The sequence below is a fragment of the Oratosquilla oratoria genome, unplaced genomic scaffold, assembly GCF_046742065.1.
Source record: "Oratosquilla oratoria isolate Oo_2021 unplaced genomic scaffold, ASM4674206v1 SCAFFOLD95, whole genome shotgun sequence".
Lineage (NCBI taxonomy): Eukaryota > Metazoa > Arthropoda > Malacostraca > Stomatopoda > Squillidae > Oratosquilla > Oratosquilla oratoria.
Window position 1 is genome coordinate 127501 of NW_027467759.1, and position 10000 is coordinate 137500.

The 10000-nt window shown below is 36.8% G+C and overlaps 1 protein-coding gene across 1 annotated transcript in view; it reads right to left on the minus strand.

The window, feature by feature from the left end:
• The window catches only part of LOC143024134 (uncharacterized), a 17345-nt gene that overhangs the window by 309 nt on the left and 7036 nt on the right, over nucleotides 1–10000 (minus strand). The window contains exons 2-3 of the mRNA XM_076182915.1: nucleotides 467–1098; nucleotides 1–270 (exon numbers count right to left, since the gene is read on the minus strand). The exon at nucleotides 1–270 is cut by the window's left edge and continues 309 nt beyond it. Of these exons, the coding sequence (XP_076039030.1) occupies nucleotides 1–270; nucleotides 467–1098 (902 nt within the window). The remainder of the gene's footprint in view (nucleotides 271–466; nucleotides 1099–10000) is intronic.

Here is a 10000-nt window from a genome sequence, read left to right on the forward strand (position 1 = left end):
CAGTAGATACTTAAAAGCTTGGCCTTCTTTATTCAGTGCTTTGACAAAGTTCTTCATCAGGCCAAGCTTTATATGAAGAGGAGGCAGTAAAACATTTTTGGGAGGGACTAGAGGTTGAGCTACCACATTGTGGCAGCCAATTTGGAATGCCTCTCGAGATGGCCAGTCTTTTTGCTTATAGTGAAGACTATCCGCCCGGCTATCCCATAAGCACATGAAGCATGGATATTTTGTGTAGCCTCCTTGCATCCCAAGAAGAAGGCACACAACCTGAAAGAAAACATATTGATGCATATTGATGTACATGGTTTCTAAGAACTTCTATTTTTTGCATAGGCAATTTTCACTAAGTTTATTAGGGGTAGGGAGAAACTAATATGTGTATAATATCCTTCTGTCATTGGTATTTAGAAACAAACATTCCTTGAAATATTTAGCAAGTTCAATAAAGTAAAATATATCTTACCTTGAGATCACCACATATTAACCAGTTGTGGTTAGAGTACTTGATTGTATTAATCAATACTTTCATATTTTTGTAGCTTTCTGTTAACTGAACTGAATGGCCAATAGGTACAGATGCCATTTTATTGCCAATATTTAAGAGTACTGCCTTCAAGCTTCTGCTAGAAGAATCAATAAAGAGCCTCCATTCACTTGGTTGGTAAGGAACGCCAAGTGCCTCAATTAAACCTTTTACATCATTGCAATACATCAAAGAGCTGCAAGAATCAACTGCAAAGAACTTTCGAAACTCTTCGTCTCTATTTCTGAACCAAAAGTATGTAGTTTCTTGAGAGAGGAGGTTGCTCTCACTAAGACGGGATGCAAGAAGTTGTGCGTTCTCTTTAGAAAGACCAAGATCTCTAGTCAAGTCATTTAATTGACCTTGAGTGAGTGGTCTTGGCAAAGTCATTGTAGACGTAGTTTGATATGTCACTGAAGTGTCAGTGTCATCCACTTCTATATCTTCTATATTGTCTTGTAGCTCAGTATTTTTAGGTGGAGAAGGAACTGGAACTCCTGGACCATGTGGTTGTGGTTTAATGGCAGAAGGAACATCAGGATAGACTACAGTGTGTTTGTTCTTATTGACACCTGAAAAAAAGTTTCGCATACTTAATTTACATACTTTTAATTCACTCGATCCTCGTTTCCACATTTTATACACATTTTTCATACCAGGTAAATTTACAATTTTTAAATACAATCAATTTTTATATACAATCTAACCACAATTTTTCTACCAGAACGAAGAACACCAGGATATCAGGAGGAGAACATACAACACAAGCGGCAAGAAAAATAGAACAGTGAAAGAAGACCAAAACTATATTTCCCTACAGCCGACGCAGAACTAAATTTGGAAAAGAAAATCAAGAGGACCCTAAGATTATTCAAAAGACATCCCCAATTTGAGGTCTTCTTTAAGGAAGGGAAGAATAGGCCACACATTTAACAAGCCAAGGGTTTGAAAATATAAAGAAGGTGGTTCCAGACACAATCAAAAATCTTACAAAAGTTGTCATTTTCAATTTTTCCTCTTTATGCAGATCATAATGATTGTTTGGACGATGAGAAATTTGTATCAGTTAAACGTAGGATCGTTCAAATTGAAGGGGAATTGGTGGAGAAACCGCAGCTTATCGCACTCATGAAAGGACAGGTGACTGACAAAATATCTATCAAGTGTTTAGGGGACAAGTAACCTGATATTTACAAAGAGGAACCTGTAATATGCTACAAATGCAGCAGCAAATAGGGACATATGGCATGGAAATTCAATGAAACCTTTAGGTGTGGGTATTGTAGTCAAAGACACGCGTCCAAAGAATGCATTGATCAAATTAACCAAAAAGTCAACGTAACAACACGATGCTGCAACTGTGGAGACTCGCACAATGCAAATTCTAAATTGTGTCCTAAACGAACCCAGGAAGCAATGTAATCAATATTTGGTGTCATGGGTCTGTTGTCGGCCAAAAAGCTGGATGTGCTATTGTGACCAGGGAACTGTATGAATATCGTATAAGTAATGAAGAGCGATATTCCAAAAGAATAGAAGGTAGAACTGCAGCACAATGACATGCAATACATCAAAATTGAAAAATAACCTCCAACAGAGGACGGTCATCATTATATCTATTTGTAGATAGTGAGAGTGCATTACTTGCATTTGATTCAAAACTCCAGTGATGACAGCCGTCTTGTTTTTAAGTGTAAATCAAAAGTTAATGAAGGACATGCAACCAATGTAACTTTTGTATGGATAGCACCATTACAGTGTGGAATATATGTCAATGATGTAGCTGATGATTTAGCTAAACAAGGAAGAGAGACTACTTTAAGGCATGGTTGATATGATCAGTGTAGCAAGTAAGGAAGAAATAAAAGTGAAAAGGAGAAAAGAAAGAGACGACACTTGGGACGTAGACAATAGACAATTGTTGGTCATTAATGCTATGGTGTCAAAAATGAAGCAAAGTAAGGTTGTGATAGTGTACAAGTAGGCACAAAATGTTCTTTACTTTGAGAAAAGATATGACTATAGGCGCCAACGGCTGAAGACACACGCCGCTTCTCGTCCGATCAGCCAAGTTAATTAAGCAGCGTTGGGTCTGGTTAGTTAGTACTTGGATGGGTGACGACGACCGCCTGGGAACACCACATGCTGCTGTTGGTATCTATTTATCCTCTCTTCTCTTTCTGTCCTACATTTTTGCTTTCATTTATACCAATTTAACTACAAACAAACGGCTCATATTCCACTTTCTCTGTCTGCTCTGTCCTAGGATTCTTGGTCAATCTAAACCAGCTTCGCCACAAATACTTATCGACCTCGTAATAAATAAACCCTATCAAGAGCGTTAAGCCTATCTAACTTATTCATGGCTTCCTTAATATCAATATAGACCATTATTTTATTGTGGCCCGTAGTACTAGTATCACAAGAAATAATCATGGCTACTGTAAGAGGCCGGTAGTGTACGAATGGAAATGAGCTAGGGCAGTAGAATAATTCAGACTCGACGCCTGCTCGAGGGCAATGTTATGTCTATGTGAGGGCGACGTTTTGTCTATGTAAACACACCGACGGTGGTGACTGTTTTTATATTCGATGTGTAATCAACTTTGTAAGCGCAGGTTACCTTCGTTTGACTAATGCTGAGGTAAACAATTTTTGCTAGTGGCATTGAAATGGCTTTCCGGATTGGTGCAAGATGGAGAAGGAGGAAAAAACTATTGGTGCATGAATTCAAAGTCACGCCCATAAGGAGTGACATTTATTTGAGAAGTAACTGGAGATTGGTTTAGAAAAATGAGTGACGTCAGACGAAGGTAGCTCAGCGTAGGATACGGGATCTCGAGGGAGAGGAGATAGAGAAGATATAGAGAGAAGATATAGGGAGAAGATATAGAGAGGGTGTGGAGAGAGGATCAGGAGACGATGTAGAGACGAGAGAAAAGAGATCCCGAGTGTAAGCCGAAGGTGAAATTACAGTGAAAGAAGAAAGAAAATTCACCACCCTTTTATTAACCCAAAGGACGAGAGGAATAGGCATGGGGCCTAGAAAATAGTGAGACTACAGGAAAAAGAAGGTATTGGGCCTACTGCTTAAGAGGAACGTGAATATTAGTGAAACTCACGTAACGAGAGGCAAGGGGCCTCGAGACGAGTGATATTACAAGTCAAATTTAAGTGACAGTGGTGACAAGGGTAGGTGAAAGTGGTGGCAGCGGTGGGATGAACTGGGTGTTAAACACCTCCGAAGAGAAGTGGCGCCTGAAGTCTACGGGAACAAGACAACCAAAATCAAGAGTGTATTACGACTACGAGAGAAATCTACAACTTCAAGTAACTGCTACGTTGGGAACAAGCATTCTTCAAGATTCTTCAAGGTGATCATCATCTACAAGGCGGTCTTCAAGGCAGAGTGTGTGATGGAGGAAGAACAACGTCGTTGAGGAATGACAAGACCGTAGAAGGACGTCAAACCAGACATTGACATCACGAAGCGACATCGCAAGCAGCCAGGCTAAAGCAAGGTATTAGTAATAAGTATGAGTACCCCTCAGAATTCTAACGTGTTGAGATACGAAATTCACACATCAAATACAAATATTCCAAAATTCACAGGAGAATCTAACACATATGGTGTAAACAAGTTCTTCAACCTCATTGACACACTTATAGTTAGTAAAAACATTACAAATGAGAATCGTAAGATTGAGATTCTCAAGGAGAATATAGATCCAGAGCATGGAAGGGCGAGGTTTGTCATTAACTTCCAGCAAATGGAATCAATTAATCAATATGATGCTTATAAGAAAGCATTTCTCAAGCATTTCATGTCCAAATGTGATCAGGATCCTATTAGATCATTGGTAAAAATGATTAAGGAAGTTAGGACAAGTGAAACTGACACAGAGTACTTAGCTAGATTAGATAGATGGTCAAAAGACATGAATTCTATCTTGAAAGATTCAGACTGGATAGAAAGATCTAGTGAGAAGATGAAAATCTCACAGGTAATCAAATTGATTACATTTAGCTTATTGGCAAAGAATTCTGATGACTTAACAGCAGAAAGGCTGTACAAAGATTTAAAATCAAATATCTGTTTAGGAGAAGTAGATTATCTTCTTCAAGGATACAGTGAGACCAGAACAATAAACCCATATGTAATGCCTATAAATCAACAAAGCCAATATAGGAACTCTAGAGAGTTTAAGAAAACAGAAGTAGGACATAGGCGGCATGTTAGAAGTCCATCTAGGGATAGGGATACCAGAATCCTATGTTTTAATTGTAATGCATGGGGACACAAGGCACAAGAATGTTTTTATGGGATTATTTGCAGAAATTGCAAATACGAAGGTCACAATGAGTATCAATGTAGGAACCCTCCATTCTGTATTTACCATAATAAAATCGGACACAGAACTCATGAGTGCCGAAATTTTCGGGTACCCCCAGGGCTAAGAGGAAAACCCCCAGACACAGAATAAACCATTTCAGACCTCCCCATATATATACCGATAGACGGTATTGTGTTAAATATGGGAATGCAAGGGAGATGAAAGAAACTGACAAACTGATAATAACTGTTGGTAAAACTTCTGTAGGACCTCTCATTGCAGGTAAAGTGTTCAATAAGCCTATTCAAATTTTTATTGATACAGGGTCTGTAGTTAATGTAATTACTAGTAAAGTTTTAAACCAGTTGAACCCAGGAGTGAAAATGTTGGAACCAATCCGTTACACATTGCAAGGTGTAACTGGAAATCAGTTAAAAACATTAGGTAAGATTGAGCTAGAAGTTGCCTTATATACAAATGAACAATTGTACATACCAGTGATAGTGGTAGAAGAGTCTGTTTTTCCAGGAGATTTATTGATAGGATTTGCAACTATGAGAAAAGAAAACATGGTAATTTGTCCTGCTGACTTAGGAATCTTAGTGAAGTCACAGTTAATCCCATTCTTAAATCAACCAGACTTAAGACCAGTGACAGGAATCAATGAATCCTTAGATAACATTTCTATCCTAGATAGCGAGGCCGAGCGGTCCAACCCTACAGAAAGTAAAACAATTTGTGAACCCAACTCAGAAGTTCAGGAAATCCCAGAGATTACTAAATTATCAACCACAGATGCCTGGAGAATTGCAGATTGCGGATTAACAAGGTCGACATTGTTACATCCCATGTCAATTAATAAGGTTGAAGTGTGTTTGAAAGGAATCAATGTAGACTCTGAAGTAATTACAGTCCCAGAATCAGTTAAACTTAAAGGATTGAAGTGGGACTCAGGGATTTATAAGACAAATAAGAACAGAGTAGAAGTATTAGTAATTAATACTATGAATAAAGAGATAGTTTTAAAGAAAGGTACACAAATAGGATGTATTCAGGTGTGTACTAAACCTATTAAGATTTTAAATGAGAATAGTGAGGAGATAGAATTACCAACTTCATCAATTTGTTCAGTACAAGAAGGCATAGACTTAAGAAATAGATATAAAGAATTATTACAATCAACTAATTGCCCTGAGTTGGATGAAGCTTTATTTGCTGTGCTTATGAAACATAAAAAAGCAATTGCTTTGCCGGGGGACGCCTTAGGCAAAACAACTGTTTTAAAACATCACATTAAGTTAAAACCAGGAACACAACCTATCTACATACCAGCCTACAGAGTTCCTCACTCTAAATTAGCTGTAGTAGATAAACTCATCACTGAAATGTTATCACAGGATATTATTGAACATAGTAAAAGTGAGTGGAATTTTCCGTTGATCCTAGTACCAAAGTCTGATGGGACTATGCGACCAGTTATTGATTACAGGGAACTGAATAAGCACACCATTCGTGACAGGTTACCATTACCCATTATCGGTGACATTTTGAGAAGTTTGGGAACTGAGAATAGATATTTTAGTACTATAGATATCAAATCAGCTTTTTGGCAAATAGAATTGCATGAAGATTCAAGAGAGTTCACAGCATTTTCTACTACAACAGGACATTATGAGTTCAAGAGAATGCCATTTGGGTTATGTAATAGTCCATTAACTTACATGAGATTAATGAATACTATTCTAGATGGATTGTTAGGAAACACTGACAGTGTATTTCTAGATGACATTTTAATAGTTTCTCAGACTGCAGTGGAGCACTTTAAGAAATTAGATTTGATATTCTCAAGACTAGGAGAAGCTGGGTTAAAAGTAAAACTTGAAAAATGTAAGTTCTTGCAAGACAGTGTCATTTACTTAGGACATAAGATAGACAGACACGGACTGAGTACAGTAAATTCAAAGGTGGACGCTGTCAAGAATTTTCCAGTTCCGACCAATGTAGACAAGGTTAGGAGCTTTTTGGGATTAACAGGATATTATAGAAAATTCATTCAAAGTTATGCTGACATTGCTAATCCACTAAGTTCTTTGTTGAGAAAGGACTCAAAGTTCATATGGGGACCTGCGCAACAGCAAGCTTTTGACAAGTTGAAAGATAAACTCACAAGTTCACCTATTTTAATTTTCCCCGACTATGAAAAAGAATTTATTCTTTGTACTGATGCGTCTGACATAGGGTTAGGAGGCATACTAATGCAAGAGAGAAATGGAACTTTAAAACCCATAGCTTACACATCCAGACTTTGTAATAGTGCGGAGAGAAACTATTCTATAACTGAAAGAGAAACTTTAGCAGTAATTTATTCTTTAGAAAGTTTTAGGGATATGATACTAGGGTATCCCATCAGAGTTTGGACTGATCACACAGCTATTCAGAACTTATTTAAGCATAAGAATCTTAGAGGCAGACTTGCTAGATGGTTTGCGATACTTCAGTGCTATGAAGTTCAATTTAATTATATTCCGGGTAGAAGGAATGTAGCAGATCCACTTTCTAGAAACATTAGTCAACCAATGACTGGGACTGGGTTGATTAATTTTGTTTGTAGTATAGAAGAATTAGTAACTTTAGATGAAGAAATGCTAATAAGAGAACAGGGAGATGATGAGACATGTGATTCAATAATCAAGCATTTGATGAACCCAAGAGGAGATCCTCCAAAGCTACCAAAGGGGTATAAGATAGAGGAATTTCATTTGATTAATGGAATTTTGTATAGGAAAACATTTGTAAATGGGAAAGATATTTCTAGAGGTCAAGTAAATCAGTTGGTTATACCACAAACTCTGGTAAATGAGATATTGAAGTTACTTCATGATGGTGATTGTAGTTCACATCCTGGAAAGGATAAAACTTATAGACAGGCACAACTTAAGTACTTTTGGATAGGTATGAAGAAAACTATATATGATTATATAGAAAAATGTGTAAAATGTGTAAAGGTGAAAGGAAATACACCAAAACCTGCTCCTATACTCACCTATCCCATTCCACAGAAACCTTGGGAAAGAGTTCACATGGATACTTTGGAATTACCACTAACCGAGAACGGCTTTAAATACCTATTTGTTGCTATTGATTATTTTTCAAGATTTTGTATATTACAACCCATAATCAATAAGAAAGCTGAAACTATTGCTTCCGTAATCTATGATCAGATAATCTGTAATTTTACTACACCTAACATCCTAGTTTCAGATAATGGGACTGAATTTAATAACAAAATCTTGGAAAATCTATGTAATGTGTTCCACATCAAGAAGGTCAATATACTTGTTAACCATCCCCAAAGTAATGGAGTAGTAGAAAGGTTAAACAAAAAGATAATTATATGTCTTAGAACCCTAATAAGTCCTCATAGTGTAACTTGGGATACTTGGATTCCTTGTGTTAAGTGTACTCTGAACAATCAAATTAATGTAGCAACTGGGGATACACCTCATTTTATAATTTTTGGGGAGGACAAAACTCTGCCATATGAAATGTTGACTGCAGAGCAAAAACCCATATATAATATGGATGATTATATATCCAATAGGATAAATACTCTTCAAAGTATTCACCAAAGAGTTAGGAAACATATGCAGGTGTATTCACAAGAGATGAGGGAACAACAACACAAAATAGCTCGTAAACTAGAATTGAAAATTGGGGAATTAGTAATGGTCAAAGCAACCTCACCCAATAATAAACTTTCACTAAGGTACACTGGTCCATATAGGGTAATTGATTCTGCAGGTGGAAACAAGTTTAAACTTAAACATTTAGAATCAAGAGAAGAATTGGTAGGACATTTAGATGACATAAGGAAAATTAGCTTGCAGATCTATGAAGATGATTATAGTAATACTTTGTGCATAAATATTGATAACCCTGGAGAATATGGAGAATATTATAATGATATTTTTCAAGAGTTGAATATTAATCTTGATGTATTTTACAGATAGTATTGACCATTTGTATTGTATTTGGGATGGGAGACCTAAACAACTGGAACTTGGTGTCAAGCAGATACATGGAAACCTAAAACCTAGGATCTGCTGTGGTCAGACTTGGAACCTTAAGGACTTAAGGACCTCTCATCTGAGTACACACATGAGTATTGTGATCATTTTAAAGTAATAAGACTGTCTTTGAAAATGAAGTGTGTTGAAAAATGATATATGAAAATATGAATATTGAACAAGAAGAGACACTCAAACTCTAGATTAGTGTGTTTGGTAAATTAATTGCTATTATCTTTGAAAAGATGATAAACCATTCAAATTTGAAAGTTAGTGCTCATAGTGAATTTTATAATCAATTTTATCTTTTCTGTAGACAATCTAAGAGAAAGCATGATCTCTTTTGTGTTCCGAGAGGCTTCGCATGAACTCTCTGGTTAGGAATATGTCTGTTATGAACAATTGTCATTACCAACGAATTTTGGTAGACCAGATCCCTCATTGTAACATACAAGGATCTCATTACCTGTTTTTCCCTAACAAGACAAAGGTATCAATAAATTGTCCCGGGTTGAGTCCTAAATTGGATTTGGTTGAAGGTCTTGTCTCTATTCAAGATAACTGCGAATTGCATGCAGACACTATTTCCACCATTTCTAATACCCTTAATACAATGCATTTAACCGAGGACACCTACATTTCAACCTTCAACTTCACATTGCCTGAAAACTCCCCTCCCTTGAAAATTAAGAGAAGATCATTGTCAAGATCTCCCTCAAATGATTTACCTATGCTACCACTCCTTATCATACCCTTACTTTCAGTGTTAGTGGCAGCACTGATTGCCTTTGTTGTATTCCGGAGATTGGCTCTGTCAAAGCAAATCAACCATGTAACCGCTTAATTCAATACCTTATATATATATATTGAGATGCATGTTATTCACATTTATAGGTATTATGTTTATGTATTATTCCCAATTTATTGCATGAATGATGTATTTTGGAGGATAGATTAACAATTACGCAAGGGTAGATTAGCTTATTCTAGAAATATATTAGTAAGCCCTGTAAGAGGGAAATAAGAAATTGGTCGGGACGACCAAGGGTAGCTGCCGAGCCCTGTAAGAGGCC